This window comes from Dysidea avara, chromosome 12, assembly GCF_963678975.1.
Source record: "Dysidea avara chromosome 12, odDysAvar1.4, whole genome shotgun sequence".
In the NCBI taxonomy this organism is placed as follows: Eukaryota; Metazoa; Porifera; class Demospongiae; order Dictyoceratida; family Dysideidae; genus Dysidea; species Dysidea avara.
This window is the reverse complement of record NC_089283.1, coordinates 5746395-5770928: the sequence shown is the minus strand read 5'-3', so window position 1 is coordinate 5770928 and position 24534 is coordinate 5746395. Positions and strand designations below refer to the sequence as shown.

Sequence of the window (24534 nt, the reverse complement as noted above, 5' to 3'; positions counted from 1 at the left end):
ATAGAAAACTTATGACTGCTATTAGAGACTATACAGGGCCGGAGGAGGGAAAATTGAGTTGGTCAGGCCATTGACTATAATGTTGAAATTGCTACTATATATATGCCAATGAGAGAGGAGCTGTTGCACAGTGTGCGAAGTACACTCTGCGAAGTGCGAAGCACGAGCATTCTAGGGGGGTCTGGGGGTATACCCCCACAGGAAATTTTTGAAAATTAGGCACTCAGATATGCAATTTTAGTGATATTTCATTGCTAGCTAGCTATATAAATATGCTCAAGCCTATCTGTTGTTCTTCAGACTTTCTATACTATGTATAATTGTAGACCTGACATACCCAGGGGACACAGCATGAAACTTGCTGTATGATTCATTTAGTTATAGCTAGCAATTAGAAGTTCAAGGGGGATCTGGAAGTGCAACCCCCAGAAGCTGCAGAATTTTTGCAATTTAAAGGCTTGAAAATGCCTTAAAATTTAAAAATGATGCTAAATTTTAAAGTAAAACTAGCTAGCAACTTGCAACTTTCCCCCCAAATTTCACAGGGAACCCATGCAGCATGGCCCCCTTTAGCTAGGATATAATTACTATACAGTGAATTCACAGTTACAATAAAAAGCTACACAGCTACAAAAATACAGTATACTATACTGGTTTGTATGAAGTGAATGGATCATCATGTAAATATACTGGTGGACAGTCACGAGACCAATCAGTATTCGAAAATGGCGCGATGTGGGTGAGACTGAGAGTTTGCTCAGTATCTCGACAGGACGAGTGGGTAGTTGAAGAGGAGTGATTTCTACTCAACATATCTCATCCAGATGGCAACCATGTAATGTATGGGTGTACAGCTTCTTGCCGCGGAATGGGTCATCTGGTTTGTCACTGCCAGCTCTTCGCCCAGTAAAAGAAGCCAAGAGAGACAAGCCAAGGAATGCTAATGATTATTTTATGAAGATTGAATTGTGATATAAGTGTGCTGGTTTAAAATCAAAGAAGGCACCTGCCTTACACGTGATAAATGCCAACTGTCAGCACACGTGATACTGTACGTAGAACCCACAATCATTTCTGTGCAAAACAATACGAACCATGCTATGCTGTACTGTAAGGTATTTGGAGGTACTACACATGTAGTCCTGTGCTTTAGTTAGGCTGAGAAACTAGGTAACTACTCGTGTCATGCATTTTCAATAACATCTGTAAAATGTACGTAGCTACAAGTAGATGTGATCATCCAAAGATTGCATGAGAGTAATGTAGTTCGAGCTGGTCAGCTAGTTGGTTCAACTCCAGATTATTGGTCCGGCTCAGGCCTGACCAACCGGACCGTCTCCTCCGGCCTTGCTATAAGAAGAAAGGTGAAGTCAACACATCTAGTTGTTAATTTGAAGGAAGTTCCAAAGCATGGTGACACATATAAGGGTTCCTGTTAACAGAGGAGTTGTATGTCCTAATTAAACACACTTACAGCAAATGTGGTAGTTGGTGAATTACAGGCAATGAAATGACGTCTAAGGTTTAGACTTACTGTATCTAAAAATGAAGTGTTTTTGTAAGAAGGGCTTTAGGATACATATGGATATACAAGTATTAAATGAGATCACAAGATGAATGATGTACACCAACTGCCACTAAAAAGATGGTAATAAGTACTAATACCTGTGATAACCACGACTGTAGGCTTGTACAATATAACCATTACTGTGGTATCACTGTTGTGTAAGACTTTGCTGTCACCAATATACACTGACATAATATTATAGTGGTAATACATGTAAAGTGTAGCCGGTGGTGATAATAATTTAACTCTACTTCATGTCTTTGTGACTGTTTCTGTACCATATGGCAGATTATTGTTTACTTTACTAAAAGGATAAATAATTATGGATGGCCATTTATCATCATAATTGTAAAAGTTCCCCTCACTAAAACAACCCACTATTCTTTCAATACATTACTTGATGCATCAATCACTACTTCACAATCATGGCCCATATCTCCAATTATTGTTCACCTTAGCAGCTCTGGTGATCTTTGTGTGTTTCCCTCTCAGTTTTGTGGTTGCTGCTAGTCAGTCACCATGGTTACTGAGACATGGTGACAATTGCTCCAGTAAATTCTCCAAGTCATCAAGTACCTGCAAAAGAATGGACATCATCCAGAGAAGAAAAATGATGAAAAAGTTAACCAACTAGTTTTGCATCTTTCTCACAGGTGTAAATCTGCTTTAGCTGGTCTTGTCGTACCTTCCTAGCCTCTGCTAGCTGCTCTACTCTCTTCTTTTTGTCCTCTAATTTGTCCAAATAGTGTCTCACATGACGTGACCCTTTCCTAATAGTTAGTAAGTAAATATTTCATCTAGCTTCCTTACAATAATAGGATTAATCTCCAACCATTTTTGTGTGTAGTTGGGTCCCCCACACACATAAAGAAGGTGATCACGAGATTGTAGCTTATGACTGCTGAAGTCAATTTTTGGTATCTAGGGGGTGTGTTTCAAGACCAAACCAAAACATTAGAAAGCAATTAACTTTTAGAAAAACAAACTTGAAACAAGATTTATACCCTGCCTTATAAGGGATTTGCTGGTGTATGAAGGGAGTATTTGTGTACTTCATGACACAAATAATAGAAAGACAAAGACACTAATTACATTCATTTATCAGTAATGGTTGTGACCTCTCACAGAAATCTTTTAAAAAGTGACAAATAATTTTTAATTGGTTTAATTTAGAACAAATTACCCTACAACAGTCAGATAGTCGCCCCTAGTCATACCAAACCATCCTGTGTGCATGCTTAACATTTATAGTTGATGCTAGGTGGGTGGCCATATTAAGCAGGCCGGTGGCTACATTAGGCAGGTAACTTTGTACAGAAATGACACGATTTAAATTTTCTGTTTAGATGAGTGACCTTATTCGCAGCAGTTATGGCTATATGCCTTTTTACAAAACCTGAGATGACGTTAATTACTAAGCATACAAAAAATTCAAAATCTTCACTACATAATTAGCCAATCACGTACTTGTATCCTGGTGGGTGTGGCATTTACAGTTCAGATTGCTGGTGCATCATTTCCAACAGACCTTGTCCCTCCTGGATCACCTAACCTCCACTCTCTCTTAGGTTGTCCATTTGTTGATCCTGTGCTGCCATGGTATCATCAAAGGGCATCACTTCTGCTTGACAGAAATCACAATCTTGTCTCCTCTGTTGTCATGGTAAGAAGCAATATGTGTAAATGATTTTGTGCGTATGTATTAGTGATGTGCGATATGTGATATATATCAAAATATCGTGATAAAAATTTTATATCGTGATATGATATAGAATCTTTATATCGTGATGTAAGCCTAGGTATAGATTTTAACTATAATTAGAGAAAAATGTACCCAAAATGTCATTGTACACTGTACTTTTTTTTTAATAAAAGAGCTTGCAATGTTGTATGTTAGTCATGTACCATGTTGTATTGTACTTCTAGTACATCACTGCTACAAGTGTCAGTGTAAATACACTAGATGAGTGATGAGTTGTTGTATATATCGTATCGTGATATATTTGTGCAATAATCGTGATAGGAAAATATCCTATATCACACACCACTAGTATGTATGTATTGTGTGTGTGTGTATGTGTGCTGCATCTAGCACACTGTACACATGCATACATGCCACTACTACATGTACACACATACCTTCTCCAAGTGGCGATGGAAGGCCATGGAAAGACGTAGGATATTCCCTCTCTCTCTTAACCGAGCCTCAAAGAATGTGTACCGATTGGTCAGTTTAGTCACAAATTGTCTCATATCAGTGGACGCAAAATGATTGTTATCACAAAGCTTATCCACCATCATCCTCAACTGAGTTAAGTTATCATAGATACTCTAAAGAGGACATTTTATAAACAGCAGATTTGATTGTGGGATGAATACACCACACCTGTGTTTTAGACTCTAATTTCTCATACTGTTGCCATAGTACATCGACAGCTGCTAGGCTTTCACCAATGTCCTGTTTGCTTGACAGCAATTCCATACTGCGTCCCTTCAGCCAGCTTTTAACCTGCACAGAACACCACTTATATCAAACTGTATAATATACTGTGGGACCTGTATTATATGGACACCTTGGGACCAACCAACTTTTTATCAAGATTTTCCAGGTCAGTTTATGTACTAAGGGATACTTTGGGATCTTAACTGAGTGTCTGGATTATGTGTAGGAGTCCTCAAGTGTCCACACTAACAGGTTTCACTGCAGCTACCAAATACACGAGCTTACCTTAAATACTACTCGCTCAGTTGTAGATTTTGTTCCAACTGGATCTTCCAGCTACGCCACACTTCCTTGATCTGTCATTGCTGATGCTGCACAGCTTCTAACATTTGTCTGCAAATATCAGCCACACCCACTATAATCATGCAACCTTATTGGTTAAATACTACACTACCTCGCAGTTGCTATGGCATTGATTTTATCAGGTGTGATACTTGATGTTCCTAAATCATCTGGTTTATGCTCAATTGAGCCAATCAGATCTCTTCCCTTCTTGTGTATGCTCCAGGTGGATCATGTGATCCAGTAGTGACTCTACCTCCATAATGAACTGCTCCAGATTCTGTGACATCAAATGACATCATAACATTACATCACAATTGTAACACAATGCTGCACTTTTAATTTTACTACACACATACAGACAGACTATACTTTTACCCTCAAACTACACAATCAAGAGATAACACATGCTGGTATAACCTCAAATATTTATGCTTAAAATTGTTGACTTTGTAAAATTCCCATCCATGCACTACAAGAGTAACTACAGAGTAACTACAGGTGACTGGTGCTCGTGATAAAGATATTCATGATGGCAATCAATTCAAAAACAAAATCACAGTTTGTGAAATGTTCTATTCTCTCAAGTTAGTTGAAGAATGTCATTGAATTCATGTCCAATGATAAGCTTCATTACCTCAGCTTTCTTTTATGAGGCAGCAAGTGTAACTGTTTCTTAATCGCTGCTTTGCATGGCAAATTCTGTTTACATGTACCTAGAACAATGTTTGGCTACGTAATTTTACTTTTTACATCATAGGCTTATGACATGTGACTAACCTCCTCAGCCACTGTACAATGACATGATCAGCAGTATAGATGACCACCATAACAGGATAATTATATATCACATCACATGACATCATCACACTTTGTACCTTCCACAATGCCACACCAACATATACAATACTCAGAAAGACATTACAATAAAAATTTATGACCTGTCCATACACTCCCTTCTAGCTGACTACAAGCTGCAGCCACAAATACTATACTTACAAAGGATTTGCAACCTGCATAACAACCGTTCGACAATCCTTGTTTTGGTCAGTTGAGTTATTACGTAAGTGAGCGCATCTATTATCATAGATACGGCTGAAACGACAGCCATTCCCAGTGTTGGTATTCGTTAACTACGAGAGGGGAACTACTCCTGCAAAAGATTATTGTAGTGAGTTACGACCGCAGGGCCATTTCGTCATCGCCAATGGATTTATACAGATCCGATGACTTGGCTGCAGCTGAGCTGTGACGGTGGGATTAACACTGTAATCCGAGATGGAATCTCACCTGAAAGGTCCACGAATGGATTATACTGGTGGTATGTTATATCAATATGATGATGTACTAGACTTACTAAGATTTCAGATTTCAGGATGAGATTTAGAGCTTGTTGCTGACCCCTCAGCACTGAGTAGTTGCAACCGATCGCACAAGCTGTGATAGATGCGATTGTTATTAAAATGCTGTGTCAATTTCATTACCCTTGAGAACTAGTGACTTTTCTGTGACTATGAAATCAATTCTAAGAGGGAATTCAACAAAACCATCTATGAAATGTCTACATTTCATGGCTGTTCCTTAAGAGTACGTGGCTATATTGATCTGAATAATGTGTCAGGTTTCGTAACAGAGTAACAGCACCTTAAACAGCAATTTGTATTATTGTTACAACAATAACCACTTGTTTGTCACTTTTCTAGCATTTTTTACAGTCTACAAAAGGGTGGAAACATGCTATCAACAATAGTTGGTATGTAGTTGTGCTATTCAGTATACTGTGCTTATTTTGTACTGATACAGAGTCTGAACTGCAATGGACAATACTGAACATGATGTTCCGAGGTAGTATCAGGCAAACTCATTTCGGTTCATGGCTACTAAATAACAGTTATTGTATTTGTCTATAATGTATGGTGTGTGTATACATTTTGTTCATGATTGATACTGGCGACGCCAGGTTTATATGCTACCTTCAGGGTGACATGTGTACATCAATTTGATATCCAGTGGACCAACTCTTTTGTTATATCCATGTAGGCTCTTGATCCACTACTGTATATGCACCAATATAAACTACGTTGATGTCTTACATATAGTGTGTGCTTCACTACTAGCAGCTTCATTTTGCTTCCACTACTCTCTCCCTCACTGTGTCTAGATAAAATGACCATCTCAACTAAGTGGTGGACAGCTATACACCAGTGACTGTGACTTCAGGGCAATACATTGAGCTACTGGATCACATGTATTGATGGCTAATGCCACATCTGAATTTGACCTCATGCATGTTTGCATTGCATTACCATAACATTAAGCTCTCTTATGCTGTATAGTAACTTGCTGTTTCTTTTTCCACTACTATTACAAAACTCCACAAATGAACATAATGAAATAACTTCAAAATGAGCTTCAAATCACAACTTAGGAAATAATAATACACACATGAAGGTGTATATACACAAACACATCACACAACAACAACACATACAGGTCACCTTATGAACCTGTTCATTGTAGTGTTGGTTGTACTCCTCACAAGTCATTTGATTTCAGCTCCATTGAAGTTAAAAAGTCTTTTCTTACAGATCGTTGTTTTTCATGTGCAACATGTGAATAGATGGAACATCAATTGTCCACGTTTCCTGGCAGGACTATTGCATTCTGTACTTCCAGTCAACCCAGATACAACAAAACATCATCTCTTCAGTTAGTTAAATCTGTCAGGCACATAAGATATGAAGGGAAAAGAGTAATAGTGCTCACCAATTAGACATACGTTGTTGAATTGTTCCATTCTTGGCTAAGAGCTGGTTGTCATGGACACCCATCCTCCAAGTGATGTGACCATCTCTTAAATTTGTGTCAATCTTATCAAATATGATAATTTGTAGTCCACTAGCTGACACATCTTCTCTACTACCTCCTTGAACAGTTTCCTAGAGTGACCATTACCACCTTAAACAATGATCAACACAAGCTACAAAGTGTACTTGTGTGTAGAGAGAATAAACGTCTTAATGATTAAGACAATTAAAATATACATTACAAGCATACAGGGGCCTAGACACAGGGTACCATGTGCTGATGGATCAGTACAGGAGCTCTGGCAAGACTTACATTAACTAAAATTAAATTAAATTACAATACACCAAAAAAAAAAATCTATATATATGTATATGTAATACTTAAAGGTTACCTAAGGTGGTCTAAAAGATCCCAGTCTGGGGAAGCTCTAGAATTAAAAATTCTGTAAGAACAGGACACAGCAATGCGAGCTGCCTGCTCAAACAAGGATCTTACGGTTTTCTTTGGCACTTCACAAGCAGTAGCCATTTGAGCAATTGTTTCTGACAAAAAGTGGCCTAAACAACCTATTTCAATGGGAACAAGATTGACAGTTAACCCAGAAAGCTGAAGGTCATATTTCAAGGAGCTATATCGATCTTCCTTTCTAGCTCTAGCAGCAAGATGTTGCTGGGTATTAGTTGGTACTGTCAATTCGAACAAACAAATGGAATCATTAGAAACCAATACCAAGTCAGGCCTGCTGAGGGTGGAGGAAAGATTGGTTGGGATGGTACTAGGGGGCTGGTACTAGGGGGCTGGTACTAGGGGGCTGGAACTAGCTAGATAACCTGGAAGGTCAGCGTAAAGTTTGAATGTTTCAGGTAAATGCTGTTGGAGCCCATGAACAAGGACCTGTAAAACTGAATCATGTCTCCAGGTATACCTGCCTTGATCTAGAGCAGCAGGACAGCCAGTCAAAATATGGTTTGTTGTGGGTTGAGGAGCTTGACAAAGAGCACATCTAGGATCAGTAATGATGTTCCATCTGGCCAGGTTCATAGGGGTTGGTAGAGTATCACAACCAGCATGTAGCAGGAAGGACAGCTGTTTTTCAGGGAGGCCATACATCAATTTCTTCCACAGAGGGCAAGCTTGCTCCAGAGTTACAATATCTAATTTGAACAGTTAATGGTTCCAGTTTTGATTTCCAATATTCATTGTGAGTAGTACGTAAGTTGTGGCGAGCATGGTTCTTGAAAGTTGCAGAGTGAATGTAAGTGGCTAGAGCATCCGCCTGGTAATTAAAAGATCATACATACATCACCAAGTAACTTAAAGGAGTGTGTAAGTATTTCCACAGACAGTATATTTTCCATATTATACCATCTGTGGTAGACTGGTATTGCATGAAGTGACTAAGTATTGTAGTACATCACGTGACACGTAACATTTAAAACCCATTGTCAACAACTCACTTCTGCTGTGCTCCATATTTCACAAGCTTCAGCTTCTACAACTCATGCTGTTCTCAGGGTCGGGATAGATCGTTTCGAGCACCACGTTTGATTCTAGCGCAAGGGGGTGTAAAGGATCTATGGGCTTATCATCAGCTGCAGATATGCGACTCTAATTATTTCGTGCAGCCATGACGATCGCGAGCTCAGTCGTAGGAGTCGTATGTATATCGTACAAGTACAAAGAAAATCGTATACTGGACAAGGAGCAAAAGGTGATATATACTTGTATTGTGTCTTATGTGTAACTCAGAGAAAGTTTCCTTCTTCATGCATGGTATAGTTCTGTTCATGCACAATTAACACAATCCTTGTCTTTCCATGAGTGCATGTCTCGTGCATGTAGTTGTGTGCCCTAAGTTTTAATTTATGGTAGCAATAGTTACAGGCCACATTATGGTTTGATTTGCTTAGTACTGTTGTTCCTACATATAAAGTCATTAATGGAGAATTATAGCACCGTCACTGTGAGGAAAGAGTTTGTGGGAACAAACTCTGGAAGCTTCAGCTGACTTGTGTTCTCTACATCAGGAGACATGGGTACCTCAATCATCACTGGCTTACAATTGTCCTACCTCTTGTCTTACAAGTGGAAGACGCTTTATGTAAAGTAATGAATTGAACTGGCTTTGTTGTTGTCTTATTGCACTCTGCCATCATGTACATAAGAGGTTCTTGTTTCTTCTCCGGTCATCCCTGCAAGAGGTGACTGTTATGATAAAAGGACATACAACAAAACAAAACAACATGAAAATAAGCATTAATTATCTAAGAGTTCAACACGATCTTGGGGTTTAGACAGCCTCGAGGTGTCCCTCCTATTGGTCACCCTGCAAGGGTCATTTTCCAGACCTGGTACTGAAGGAGAGGAATTAAATGCCTTGGGATGTCTAAACCCCTTTCTGTTCTTTGTTCTGTAGGTCCTGTTTTACAGTTCTGGAGGTCCTGTTTTACAGTTCTGGAGGCAGCGTAATAGAACACTTTATAGTGTGGTGGATGGGAGTACCATAGGATCAGTTTTCTCTCTATAAAAGAAAAAAATAAAGAACTATAATGTGTAGTCTCCTATAGCTAGTAACATTCAATTGTTTTGTGTGTGGATGGTCTAGTGAATGTCCAGCAACTGACAGATTCTGGGTAGCTCTATTATGTGGCTTGTGGTTGGTTTTTTTAAGCTACAACAAAGATGTTTGTTTATTGGTGAGAACTACATATGATAGCTTTTAAAATAGTGGAACAATGTGCCTCATGTTCTCACTAATCGATGAGCATCTCTGCTGTAGACTCACTGTGCACAATAAAGTCCCCAGAATCTGTCGGCTCAAACTAACAGTACAATTAATGCTATGTTTACCTTTCCACTATCACTCAAGAAAAGAAACCAGTTTTACTAGATGAAACTAAATGGTATAGCCACATTGAAGATGTAGACATACAGCCAGAATTATTAATATACTATAACTTTTACTATTCATGTACAAGCCATAACTTTGCTGAAAGCTCCTTTACTATTAATTTTTTGGAAGACTGGTGAGGGGTCAACTTTTTTACCAGTTAGGCACTAAAGGTGTAGTGCCATAAATTAAGAAGTTTGCACACTTTTTTTTTGTTAGAGCATAGGAGTGACTGTTGTATTAGAGTATCTTGAGTTTTGCTAGTCAGCTACACAGTAGATTAAATTGGGGGCATGGCACAATGACTTGCTTTCTACAGAGTTAGATCTTTGATGGGTGTGTTCTCAACACTGATTATTAGAGGTGTCATGGTGTGTACTGATTTTTAAAGTTTTAGAGCAGCTAAGCAACAAAATTTTGATGAAATTTGAGATACGGTGCCACATCAAAACTACCCCTTAAGGGCATGTTTGGAATCTTTAAAAATAATCTGTGGATAGTAGAGTGGCAAATAATGTGTCACTTGTGATACAATTATGTAACATCAATTGACATTTATTTTGTATCGTTGTATATGGTGACTTAAACTGACTTTTGCAGCCATTTTTGTGTTGAAAATTCACCATATTTGTCTTTATCTCCTGAGGCATTGTTTAACACAGTCCAAATATGGTTTCAAAGTAAAGGTCTTGAAAAGGAAACTACTGGGTTTTTAATTAATAGGTGATTTTATTGTGAAGTTATGATCATTTTTATTAGCCATGAAATTCTATGAAGTTACGTACCTGATTATTGCTTAGTATTAATTTATGCCCAAAGGGCGGATAAATTCAAAGAGTTAATATGTATGGCTAATAAGCTAGTGCTACAAATACCTCATATTGTGTAATTCCTAGCTGCCATCACTAATTCTTTACCCTTGTCATGCATAATGATTTTGGTGTGAAGAACAACAAGTTCTTTAGTAGCCATTATTGAGTTATGTTCTGAAGGCATCAGTCAGTCAGTCAGGCAGTCATTTAAATATTATATTTTTAAAATTCCGTAGCAACTTGTTGAAAGCATTTCGGGTTGATCTGAAAGCTTGTTTGGGCTTAGTTTTACCTAACTACACCCCCTGTAATACTGCCTCGTTGTTGTCAGGGAAAATTGAGGCTGGTTTTTGGGTGATGTTATTTCGTGAACCACGCCTACTACTTGAGAAAAAAAGCTAGATTGTATCCTGGCTTGAGTCTTTGAGCTGTCATAGTTGTGAAATGATATTCAGTATTGTATAACAGAGTGACATGTCATTGAAAACTGAGCTGAGTTCTTAGTCTGGTGATCTTTGAAAATGTCACCTGTTGTATTGGGATAACATTTGAGACAGTCGTCCTGGTTACTGAGGTGTACATACATATTGTAGAATTACTGTCTGTTCGTCTGTGTGTAGGTGTTCCTATGTGATACTGGTAGAGAGTTAGTTGTCAAGGAAGTCCAAATTGATCCTTCACTATAGTGGGACTACAAAAGGTACTGGTATATACAGTGTTGGGAGTAATATTATTCCTTTTGTAGTAACAAAGTAATATAACGAAATACGCCATGAAAACAGGTAATATAACTCAAGTTACGTAATTTACAAATGTAACGCGTTACCTAAGTAATATAGTTACTGTAACGAGTCTAATATTATGTAATATTATTACTACAAGTAACGAAGTTACTAATCTCAGTATCACGTGTGCTGACAGTTGGCATTTATCACGTGTAAGGCAGGTGCCTTCTTTGATTCTAAACCAGCACACTTATATCACAATTCAATCTTCATAAAATAATTGGCTTGTCTCTCTTGGCTTCTTTTACTGGGCGAAGGGCTGGCAGTGACAAACCAGATGACTCATTCCGCGGCAAGAAGCTGTACACCCATACATTACATGGTGGCCATCTGGATGAGATGTTGAGTAGAAATCACTCCTCTTCAACTACCCACTCGTCCTGTCGAGATACTGAGCAAACTCTCAGTCTCACCCACATTGCGCCATTTTCGAATACTGATTGGTCTCGTGACTATCCGTTCACTTCATACAAACCAGTATAGTAGTATACTGTATTTTTGTAGCTGTGTAGCTTTTTATTGTAGCTGTGTGAATTCACTGAATTATATCATAGCTAAAGGGGGCCATGCATGCTGCATGGGTTCCCTGTGAAATTTGGGGGGAAAGTTGCAAGTTGCTAACTAGTTTCACGTGATAACGTGGTAGTTTCACACGTGACAGCTTAAGGCTGTGGACACAAAGTAATATAATATGTAATATTATTACAGTTACTTTATTTTATGGGTAATATGTAACTGTAACTAAATAGTTCAGTTGCAAGTAATATGTAACTAGTTACTTTTACAAAGTAACTTACCCAACACTGGGTATATATGACACAGTTAATGTTTTGTTGTGCTGTGTGTGTGTGTGTGTGTGGGGGGGGGGGGGGGGGGAGAGGGAGGGAGGGGCAGCATAGCCAAGTGGTTAGGGAGTCCGCCTGGTAATTGAAAGGTTCCAGGTTCGATTCCCAGCTGGGCCACTTTGGTGTTGTTGTTGTTTCCTTGAGCAAGAAACTCTACTCAGTCTACCCAGCTGTTAAAATGGGGACCAGGTGGCCTGGTGCCAACTGGGAAGCAGCCCACCCAGCTGTAACATCAATGGGTACCTGGTGTTAACTGGGAAAGCAAATGCTCAGCTGTCCATGTCTCATATAGCAGTTGAAGGTCCAGGTGGGACTTCGGGTGCCCACACCTTCACCTGTGAGACATGGTACAGCCTCCTGTGGGCTACTAGTCCTGCCCCAGGATTGCATGCTTGTGCTGACCCATAGCACCTGAGTAGTGCACAGGTGCCCGCAGCGTGACCACATACCAGCAGCTGAAGGCTTTGCTTTGCTTTGTGTGTGCGTGTGTATGTATGTGTGTGTGTGTGTGTGTGTGTGTACGTGCATGCGTTTAGAGGGGGTGTATCCTTGTGTTATTATAGGCAGTATGGCTGTTGAAAATCTACGGCAGGAATGGTTTGTTAGAGCTATACTTTGGTACAACACAAAGTGATACCAGTTCATGGAGTACATACAGCTGTACCTGGGGTGAGTGTTAGTTTAGTACAGTGTTGAGTAGTGTATATTATTGGATTATATTTTGTGGCTTGACGTACAATATTGTGTGTGATTCAGTTATTTGTTGAGGTATTAGTGCTTGTCAGTCAGAAATACTGTACACATATTTATTGACAATTTTTGACAGTTATTCCCTTCCCGTGGTAATTTCACAATTACAAGCTGTTGCTCAAGTTATTTCCCTAAGATTATTCCCATTTATGGAAGAGGTGAACATGTGTTCATTTCCAATGGTCAAGCAAGTGTGTTTTGAGTTTATGAGCCTGAATTTGTCCATACAAAATGTAAAGCCTTATAACTCACTTGTTCTTGTTCTGGTGCCAAAGAACATTTGTGATTAGCATTTAAATGGCTTCACACTGTTACTAAATGTTTTGTCAGTTGGTCAGATTGTTATCACTACATAACACCTGGTCTATTAGTAAAGCAGCTAAGTGAAAAAATTGTTTGCTTTTTGACAAAAGCACCAAATATGGTACAAATTTTGTCATACCATTTCATATTAGATATGGTGCCATTACAAATGATTTAGTATACCCATAGATATACTATACACATAGGGACTGGAAACGGAACTCACGTACTATAACATCCGTGTTTCGGTTTACGTCATAGTGCGGTTGCTAAGGACGATGATGGCGAGCAGGTGTGTCCGTAGTTTATCTGTTTGTCGCTAACTTCACTTCAGGATGAAACAGTTAAGTCTCCCCGGACAATAACAAAAGTTTGAAGAGTTTGCAAGAGCCATATTTCGGTAAATTTTCGGTAGTGCCACATTGGACGCTAGTACATGATTTATCCAGTTTTTGTTTAGTGACTGATTTCAGCGACCCGTGACCTTGTACTGAGTCGTATATTTGAAAGAACGGACTTTAGATGTATTCCATACCATACCATACTGTCCTGCAAGTGTGTCTGCAACTAGCTAATAGAACACTTGGTCCATCAGGCCACATTCTTCAATTCCCAGTCCAGGTCATTCTATGATTTCATAGATTTGCAGGAGGCCTGTATGGAAGCTTTAGTACTTACGTGGCATTATACTACAAAGTGAATAAACATGATTGATTGGTCCCAGTATGACTTCAGTTAATTACACAAGCCATTCACCATTGTTACAGAGTTGGCTAAAGGTAGCACCACCAGTACAGCCAGAATGTGTTAAGTTGACAATCTCTCACACTAACTAACGAGCAAACCATACACTTTGAATATTTTAACTGTACAGTGTAATATGTGTACGTTGATTATGAATTAAGTGTGCAATGTAACTATAAGTGTTTGTGTCACTTCTTTTCGAAAGTACATGTACTGTTTAAACATAAAATTTGGTAGTGCATCTTGAGCTCTTGCTTGTTGGTCATCAGTACACTGTCATTTGGTGTTCTTTGATGGGTGTCTAATCATGTGGCTTGGATGATTTCTTCAAAATTTTGCGTCTTATTAGAAGATTCTGTCTTTCATCCCCGTGCCATACAGCATTGGTTTCAGAGCAATCCAACACACACTTTACACCCCCCAAGTGTGGTATGGTAAATTGATATCTAGCATTGGTCATGGGCCTACTAAAAGTCCACAAGTGTAAAGTGGTAAGCAGTAATTTTATACAATAATCCAAGTTGCCTATTACACTACACACTTGATATAGATTTCAAAACAAAATAAAAGCTGCTTCCCAACACAGAGAATCTGTGAAAAGTCTACAAAAATGAGACGGTGTGGCCATAACATAATCCACTTACCTCTTAACATACTGGTGGCTTGTTTATTACAAACAACAGCCTCTTGTGGTTGCACACGCATTCCTGTTATTGTGTACAAGGCTAGGTTAACCAATTCTTCAAGTTAAAAGCCGACAAATTGCTAATAGTTGGCAAATAAAGCCATTAGAAATAATATCGTGCTCGTAACTACAGACAGTATCTATGGCGACTAACTAGCGCAAGCGAAACACGGATGTTTTTTCAAGCTCGTTATGTCACATTGGGAATTTGTACAGAGACGTCACGTGAGTTACTTCCGTTTCCAATCCGGTTGTAAAGTTTAGTATATCTATGGTTTACCTTACTCAACTTCCACAGAAAATTTGGTACTTTTATCACAAAGTGAACGATTTCATCAAAATTTGTTGCTTGGCTGCTCTACTATATAGAATTAGTACAACATCAACTTGTAGTAAATGAATGTACTTTGATAGCTAACAGTATCACATGTTGTGATTGTTCTATTAGAGTATTTACTGTTTTGTTAGAGTAACTGTAAAAAAAATTTTTTTTTCTGGTTTGAAAGTAAGAGTCCTGCTTGTTCTACAACTAGAAATTGATCTGTGATCACCCACTGTGTGTGTTGTGTGTGGTGTGTTGTGTGTGTTTGAGGCTAATGCAGCACTCAGCTTCATCTCATGCTCTGTTAGGCTCTCAACACACTCCCTCATGCTGTATTTCCATACAAACGTGTGGTTGTGCTTATGTGTATGTTGTCTGTCTGACTGTGTGTAGGTGTTATTATGAGATGATGGTAGAGAGTTAGTTGTAAAAAAAATCCAAATTGATCCTTCATTGGATCGAATTACTCAAAAAGTATTGCCACACGCTGTGTGTGTTGTGTTATAAAGTTTCTACATGTGTTCATTTACTTTTCTTCATTATTTTAGGAAGAATAGCCATTGGAAATGTAGTTGTTGAATACCCGACACAAAGGGGTAGTTATATTTTGGTACAACACAAAGTGACACCAGTCTTTGTGTCTTCATGGAGTACATACCTGGGGTGAGTGTTAGTTTAGTACAGTGTTGAGTAGTGTATATTATTGGATTATGGATGTGACTACAATGTTGGGGAGTGGAGTCATCACTCATCACCAATGAGATGAAATGTTAGAACACAAAGACTTTATAACTGCTTTTGGATTTTAAAAAATCAACATCAACACCATACCAGAAGGTGCAACATGGACCCTTGGTGTTTAGAACAAGTTCTTGAGACTTGTTGGTGATGGTGAACTCCGGGTGTACAAAGGTACAACTACATAACCAAACATACAAAGATTTGTATGAAGGGTATATTTTGTGAACTAAATGCTGATTCTGTTGACAACTGAACTCACAACCGAGACAAGTTGAACCCCTAGCAAGGATTGTCCATAGTGACATCACCATGTTGCCAATCCCTTTCTACTATATTATCTAGGACGTAATAAAAGTCTTTGAGTAAAAAATATTCATTACCTACTGTTATGTTTCTGCTGTAAATATTTACACAAACAGTGTATACACTGGATGATGTCATGGACAAGAAATGACTTGTGGAAGCAAAAAAAAACAATTCAGAATTCCAAATATAAAAAAGTACAAAGGTTGCCGAAACCCGGGATTGAACCAGGGACCTTTAGATCTTCAGTCTAACGCTCTCCCAACTGAGCTATTTCAGCTATACAGTTTCTAGCTTTGTATTGATAGTTAAAGGGACTATATGCCAGTTATTGACTCTTAGCTATGTTAGGAATAGACAAGCTTATGTGGTCATTGTCCAGCAAAGCTGTGTATTGTGTTAAATAGACATTTAGTGGTGAGTTTCTTCCAGTCCATTTATGAGTCTATTTTCCAGTCCATTACACATTTTAGTCACATCTTAATATAGTTAGCCACTCCAAAACAATATCAAACACTAAATGACAGTGAATAAACCTCTGTACATTGTCTTGGAGCTTGTTTAAGCAATACATCACAGTAAGACATGTGAACAAAAATTTCTTTCAAACTTGACCTCCATGAGCAATAACTTAATAAAAAATTGTGCCTGCTTTTTTTTTTTTTTTTGTAGCACGTACAATTTTATGATAACTTTTTTTTAAAATTTAGTTTTTCTTAAAATGCATGCTTGTGCAAATTAGGAGGGTTTTTGTTGAGATGGTCACATGTTTAACTTTGTTATTCACTAGCCACTGAGGACTACTGTAGTTACATCTTATAAAACAACATCTGATTCCTTTGAGTGTATGTACAATAATTGTCAAGTGTTGGATGGTTGTTAATCATCACCGTGTTTTACAGTTTGGTGCATGAAAGTGATGGAGTTACACTGACAGTATCAGAAGGTCAGCAACCATGTCACCAACTTGAGATGGTTCATACAGTCACACACCTACAACATTTGAGGTAAGGTTAACTGACTGTTCTATTAGAGTGTTTTGTTGTCAATAAAATATGTTCTACTCAAGTTCTATTAGTAATTGAACAGAGCAATGCATGGGCACTTTGTTTATCTAATAAAATACATGAATTCATTTTTTTGTAAAAACCTAAGAACAACGGGGTACAATCCCTCAGTTACTGTGGAGGACATTTAATAAATTTTATAATATTTTGAGTGTAGAGTAAAATTGCAGTATCATGGTTTCATTAAACTTGAGTTATGTTTCCATAATTTGTGAACTGAAAATAACTAGTTTGTATAATTTTGTTTTTACAATAAAATACATTGGGTAAAAATGTGTACTACAAAAATGATTTTGTGTACTAACTTCAGTGAACACAGAAACAATACTCAAAATTTATATACAGTACCATCATATTTGTGTGTTCATAGAGAACAATGTGTTTGTTTTTCCTTTGTACCATCAAGCAACATGAGTTACATGTGTTATTATTGTTACTAGAAGTGCTGATGGCTTCAGCCATGTCATTACTTTGAGATGGAGGGAGCTCGTCTGATACTATAATCTGAATAACAGAGTCTGTAAAGAAGTGACTATAGATGATGAATACGAGGAAGACAATGAAGTACAAAAGATGATGAATATCCTGGAAACCAGACAAGGTAGACACTGATATAACTGTTGTCATGGTTACTCGTCCATGGCCAAGAGGGATAACAGATGTACTGATGATGGAGAAGACAAGGAGTCAGTACATGTGGTTGAATCGTCAAGATCTACTAATGTGTAGTACAGTGATCATCAAGGGGTGGGTGTTGATCATTAGTAATAACGTGTTATGATCATGGTAACAAAAAGTCACTATGGTAGCCACTAATCATTGTAACCAACCACACCCTTCTGATCAGGTGAGCCACTGTTATGTTGTTGTACAGCTATATCCCTGTTTTCTAATTACATTAGGAAAATATTACCACAAGATCTTGAAACATTTTAATGCTTTGTAATGACAGTAATAATTGTTTAATGTACATGTATAAATTTTAATTAAATTACAATATCTTGTCAATTCACATGTATAGTTAATTGGAATGTTGATTACCACTGGAGCTCTTGATCACATGATCCATTTCCACATCTTCATTTCACAGTAGAAAATTTATACTCCTGTGCCAGCTCAGCTGCTGATACAGTCTTGTTGTAACATCTAGGGGGTGGGGCTGGAAACTTGCAGGAGTACATGCCCACTAGTACATACCATGGAGCAGTAAGCTGGTGAGTGAAGTGAACTTGTCCAGTTGTGTCTGCTTGATGACTAGCCGACCCTTCTCCGAGATCTGTTCTATCTGCTCACTCCAATCCACAATACCTGAAGAAATCAAGTTATCAAATTATTAACAAAGTGGTTTAAATTCAGGGTAACATTCTACTAAACACACAGCTTGCTACAAATGTATTGTAATTCTAGATAAAATACATAAGGGACTTGACGAAATACAAAGTGTTGGTCATTATAAACCTGTAGATTATCATCTATAGTAGGTCGGGAAAATTTTCGTGGCAAAAATGCTTTTGTGGCAGCCACTGGCAGGTCAACAACACAAAAATATCTCACTACAAAATTTTGTTACCTTAATGTAAACACACCTACAATCCAGCTGTAAACTCTACTGAGTGTTTCTAGATGTGAATTGGTGATTCCATCAAACCATATACCGTATTTGACCGGTTAATAGCCGCGGCTCACATAAAAGTCACCCCTGGATAGTAGCCACAGCGCAACCTTGAATTACTGTAATAAGAGCTGCCCTCGGATAAGAGCCGTGGCTTGTATCTGAATATGCTGATACAAGTGTTATGACACATGTTTGAAAGAGAAACTAAGCAAAGGAGTTGTTTTAAGCCTGGAAATAGCATTTTTGAGAGGAACCAAGTGGATTAACAGTATTAAACGATGGTTACACAAGGTCAACCATTTGAAAATCCATATAAACACCACAGGCTACTACCACACAAGCTCATAGTAGCCGCCCTTGGATAGTAGTCACCTTCGCATAGTACCTGCATCATTTTCCTTGTTGAAAGTTATAGTACCCGTGGCTATTAACCGGTAAAATACAGTAGGTATACATACAAAATTTTGAGATATGTAAATTTTATGGATCGACAAATTTCAGGTATTTTGCCATTCCATTTTCAAGGATCATTCAATTATTTTTTTAACTGAGGTTAATTATTAGAAAACATAGAGCCAACTTCAATAATCATTAATTTTGAGGACGAAAATTTTGCACATAGCTAAGCAACTGTGAAATCCGCAAAAAATAAATTCCTCAAAAATTAGTATGTATACAGTAGTAATAGCTAGACTAATAAGGTGTAACATTGTATTGCCATGACTACAGTGAAGTCTTATTAATAGAGTTACCATGAGACCAAAATTATTCAATGAGGTGGTCTTATAGATGAGGTCAATAATTACATATAAGCTGTGTTTTGGACATACTAAAGGTGGTCACTATAACAAAGTGGTCTTATTAAAGAGGTGGCCAGTAAGTGAATACAATTTACTGCCCCCTAATAGCTGGCACATGGTTGGTCTCCAGTACTCAGTTCCATTCACACTCATCTTGGCTCTGAGATAGTTTCTTATAGTTTAGGTCAGTTAACCTCCATTAATAGTCATTTGGGCTACATCACCATATATAGTAGTGGTACACACCTTCAAAACATGATGGAAAAGATAGACAATGACTTATGATGATAAAGCTCCAGAAAGCTGTCACAGTTTTCAGATAACAAAATTGTGGGCAGTCTGTAACCACAATGCCTGGGGGTATACATGATGACCTACTATGACTTATTTAAATGTTTGTAAACCTTGTTTATACATACAGTTACTATGTACCACATCATTACATCATAATAGTTCTCTGAATGTCTTTTAAAACAATTCTCCATCCCCTACAGTTAACTTGTAACAGAAGGTCTGCTGGGATTGAGTCCCTCAAAGGTACTATTGTTACTTGCCAACTACGGTGAAAGTGGTCCAACATTTGAAAATTACAGGGGCTCTGAAAACAAAGATGGCTGGCTGGATCAAAACTGTGTAGTCTACTAGATAATCTGTGTGTTGTAGTCTTACATGATGGGCGGGAAGTTTGAAGGTTGTCTCGCCCTTCACCATCCAAGAGACGACATGTAAAACCCAAGATAGAGACATTGCAACAGTCAGTCAAACAGGGAAACGTAAAACCGCACATATTGTTAATACAGGATTGCAGGCTGTCCAAACGACTTACATGAGACAAAGCTGCACTTGAATACAAGATGGAACCGTACTCTAGCATAGGACCGATCCAAGATTTATAAAGTGTAAAATTATCTTGACATTCAAAAATGATTGGCAGCGATACAACTGACCTAAACATTGTCGTCCACAGCTCAAAACATTGTCTATATGAAAGAAGAGTCAAAAGTAAATCCGAGCACTTTGAATTAACTTCTGGAATTTGAATGTTATTTAAAAATAGGGGAGGATGGCTGGAAACATCGGACTTCAAGGAAACCACTAATGAAGATGTTTTTGCTGGGGCAAATATGATGTTCCAAAGTTGGCCATATTTATATAAAGCAGTCAAATCAGCATTAAGGTAATATGCTACATCACTTAACATAAACACTTATCATAAACACTTACAGATTTGACATCAAGGAGGACTTGTTGGAAATCATCATTACTGATCTTGTTGGTCAATCTTTGACCTGTAATGGAGATGATAAACCTCCCTGATATAAACTATTTTATATGTCACACTTCACCTCATATACAACAAACTAGAAAATATATTCTCAGCTTTTTGTAAAAAACATGAAGTGATTGTTCTATTAGAGTATTATCATAATCTGGCAGACACATAACACAAAACCCTTCATCCACATGTAATGTGACATCACTACCCAGAGAACACTGCCTCATCTGTTATCCTACTGGATTTAAACTTACTAAATAAGCTGCTGCCTTGCACAAAGAACCGTAACTTTTGAAGCATCTGTCTAATTATGGCCATGTAATTTATGTCATTATACTTGTGAATGATACGTAGGGTTTTACCATGGTGAGACCAAAACTAGCCGAGTAAATAACCTTTCAGTAACAAAACATCTAACATACTTTTATAAAATGATCCATAACTTGATGGTGGTTGCTCTTATAACCTTACAACAAATTCCATTCAGTTTGCCATTAAATTTTCTATCGGGCCATATATAATTCATGTCAGCAACCCACAATCAAAATTAAACACATGGCAATAACTTTGAAACACAACTTGCTATTCATCAAATCAGCTGTACTGTAGTAACAGTCTCATTTAACCTTCTCCAAGTAGCCTAGTGACTCAACAGTGGCGGATCTAGAATTTTTAAAATGACGTTTCTGAAAGTTGGTATAGCTGAATAAGGCATCTGATGACATTCATCTGGAAAATTTTTAGATTTTAGAAGCTCTGAGAACAGATTTTAGGCTATTTTTAGTTACCAATTACAATAAATCCAACTAACTATGGGCTTTATCCACAATGACGTCACGAGTACAAGATGGCCGCGTTATTTGGGGTACTAATGTACAGGCGCCTATGGAGAAATTCTTTTGATCGATCATATTTCAGCCAGGGAAGAAGATATCGAGCTCTAAGCAACAGGTACGGTTACAAGACAGTACAACAAATGATTTGTATCGCATGCCGGAAAATTTTCGAGATAACGCTTGTTTGCAATAGTTTTTGTTACTTTATATCCATACCTGTTGGTTACTCCTCGGTATCTTGCTTCGCGAGTGAAATATGATGGATCAAAACAATTTCTCCATAGGTGCCTGTACATTAGTACCCCAAATAACGTGGCCATCTTGTTGCTCGTGACGTCATTGTGGATAAGGTCCATAGGGCAAATATGATGACTACCAATGAGTTGTTAAAGTTTCAGCCACTTGCCATCTACTGCAAAAATTTCACTCACTGAAACTTTTCCTATAAGGTAGGCCAAAAACTGTGCTTCCCCATTTCATGGTGAACACAACGAGAGAAGTACAAACACTCCACAGCTTGTTGCATTAGCTATGAGTGGTTAAATAACTTGGTCACTGTACAATCAAATGTTTTGCTCTTCTTGTTGTCTATCACTACACTCTATCAGATACGTAAGGGTATGTGCAGTTTTGCAGTTTTGTTTTCTGAAGGTATGTAGTGAATTGTTTTTGTTTTTGCGACAGTTTGTTATACTTTCACCAAAGGGTAAAACCCTAGATACTGTTTCATTCCTTATTACATCACAGATAGAATGGTACAAATTGTGTAGCCTCAGCACTTACTGTACGGAAGTTACAGCACTCTATTTACAGTCATGCATTATGGCCAAAATATCAGCCTATGCATTTTCAGTGCACTTTTTATTAATAATTGCGTACAACTTTAAGGGTACAATTTATAGCGATAGACATCAAGAAGAGCAAAACATTCGACTGTACAGTGACTAAATTATCTTACTAACCATAATTATGTCACATCACAAGTGCAACAAGCTGTGGAGCACTTGGACTTATCTCATTGTGTTCACCATGAAATGGGAAAGCACAGTTTTTGGCCTACTGTATAGACCCTTTGCAGGTGAGCTGCTGCCATAGCAACATCTGCCATTTTGGAGTACAACCCTGATAGTGTGGGGGAAAGCGTACGTTTAACCTGGTCAACTTTTGCTGTGGAATGCAGAAGAAGCTCACTTCCTGGGTATTGTTTTACTATTATAGAAAGCAACACTACCAGGGTTGCAAAACGAGTTGTACTCCAAGTTGTTGGATGTTGCTATGGTAGCAGCTCACCTGCAAAGAGAAGTTTCGATGAGCAAAACTTTTGTAGTTGAGGGCAAGTAAACTTAAACTTTTGTGGTACAGCATATGGTAGCGCCAGCTGAAAGCGCTAAGCCACTGTACTATTCTCAAAGCTCATGAAGGAAGCTGGAATGCTGCTACAAGGCATAGACTATAAGTAACACATCATTTTTGTGCAAAGCCAGACTACCGTATAGGCAGAAATTTTCAAGGGATGAAACTTTCACGAATTTCGTGAGTAATGACAGCTTCATGAAAATATAATCGTGAAATGCTGAGATTGCATACAGCTATATATTACCAATGTACAAAGGTTTTCTAGACCTTCGTGAATTAAAAAACGCGAAAATCCGATTTTACAGTTTCGCGAAAGTTCCAGCCCATGAAAATTTCCAGCTATACGGTATGATGTGTACATACACTTAATGATCAATTAGAACAGTGGGGATAAGTGTACACACAGCAATGGAGATGGCATATCTACAAATTGCTGCCACAAGTAAATGGGTGAAGCTCCATGTATGACTACAAGAGTGACACACAACCTGATAAGTGAATGTGACTCAGGAAATAAACTGGTCTACGTTGTCAAGCAAATTAAATTTATTTAACGAGTGAGCCACACCCACATATTCTATAAAGTGGGTCAGACCCAACAAATACTCATCACAGATAGTTACTGTATAAATAGTATTTGAGGGGAAATTTTGTGGTTATTGACAAAACCACAAAATCCATTAGGATGGTATATTTAGTGGAATGGCGGAAACAACAGAATTGTAGCTTCCAGATTATGGACAGCCTTAGAACACCCATAACCAGCTAGCTTTTCACTGTTACATATATAAAAACAGCTACACATATAGAACCAAGAGTTAATAAGAGGGGAGAGTGTCTAACGCTGTATAGTCCTGTAATAGATGATTGCGCAGAAGTTAAACGGCTTCCTTTCCGTGTAACGTACAGACTGGCTAGTATATTTTTGCATTTAACCACAAAGACTATTCCAGACACAAGGGCATGTGTTCAATGTTCAAGTTCACCACGAAGAGCATTGCTCTGTTGTGTAAAGAAGTGTGGCTGTTAACCTCGAACATAAATCTGGGGGAGCACGTCTAAGAAACCAATAACACTGAACTGAAGCTAGGCGGAGTATCACCTCCAATTTTCACTGTGTCGCCAGGTTATCCTACCTCTGAGTATTCTTCAATTGAAGGAGCACTGTTCCCTGTACGTACCAGCTCAGCCTTTGTTTCAGTCTTCAAATATTCTCAAGGATTCATCACGGTGCGGTTAAACTA

The 24534-nt window shown here is 38.1% G+C and overlaps 3 protein-coding genes and 1 non-coding gene across 15 annotated transcripts in view; 2 read left to right on the top strand and 2 right to left on the bottom strand.

The window, feature by feature from the left end:
- LOC136240995 (protein NLRC3-like) overlaps window positions 1-18255 on the top strand; it is a 30540-nt gene extending 12285 nt beyond the window's left edge. Inside the window, exon 11 of the mRNA XM_066032087.1 lies at window positions 18228-18255. The gene's annotated coding sequence lies outside the window, so the exon portion shown is untranslated. The remainder of the gene's footprint in view (window positions 1-18227) is intronic.
- Window positions 1-21447, top strand: part of LOC136240998 (protein NLRC3-like) — a 69857-nt gene extending 48410 nt beyond the window's left edge. Inside the window, exons 8-13 of the mRNA XM_066032096.1 lie at window positions 18310-18621; window positions 20317-20359; window positions 20416-20576; window positions 20623-20824; window positions 20880-20999; window positions 21049-21447. The gene's annotated coding sequence lies outside the window, so the exon portion shown is untranslated. The remainder of the gene's footprint in view (window positions 1-18309; window positions 18622-20316; window positions 20360-20415; window positions 20577-20622; window positions 20825-20879; window positions 21000-21048) is intronic.
- Window positions 1-24534, bottom strand: part of LOC136241017 (mannose-1-phosphate guanyltransferase alpha-A-like) — a 37135-nt gene that overhangs the window by 5636 nt on the left and 6965 nt on the right. For 3 of the 12 annotated variants that reach the window (XM_066032172.1, XM_066032170.1, XM_066032173.1), the window contains 3 exons: window positions 21047-21111; window positions 18605-18715; window positions 18327-18553 (listed from right to left, as the gene is read on the bottom strand). In XM_066032172.1, coding sequence (XP_065888244.1) covers window positions 18689-18715; window positions 21047-21111 — 92 coding nt within the window. In that variant the 3' untranslated portion in view covers window positions 18327-18553; window positions 18605-18688. Of the gene's footprint in view, window positions 1-746; window positions 1351-2020; window positions 2144-2198; window positions 2338-3034; window positions 3220-3706; window positions 3899-3953; window positions 4077-4295; window positions 4404-4464; window positions 4633-6850; window positions 7073-7118; window positions 7292-8085; window positions 8437-8617; window positions 8780-18326; window positions 18554-18604; window positions 18716-21046; window positions 21112-24534 lie in introns of those variants that run through there. The other 9 variants (XM_066032165.1, XM_066032164.1, XM_066032162.1 and 6 more) reach the window with 7 other exon arrangements.
- Window positions 16548-16620, bottom strand: Trnaf-gaa (transfer RNA phenylalanine (anticodon GAA)). Its single transcript has one exon. It is a non-coding gene; the product is annotated as a tRNA-Phe (tRNA).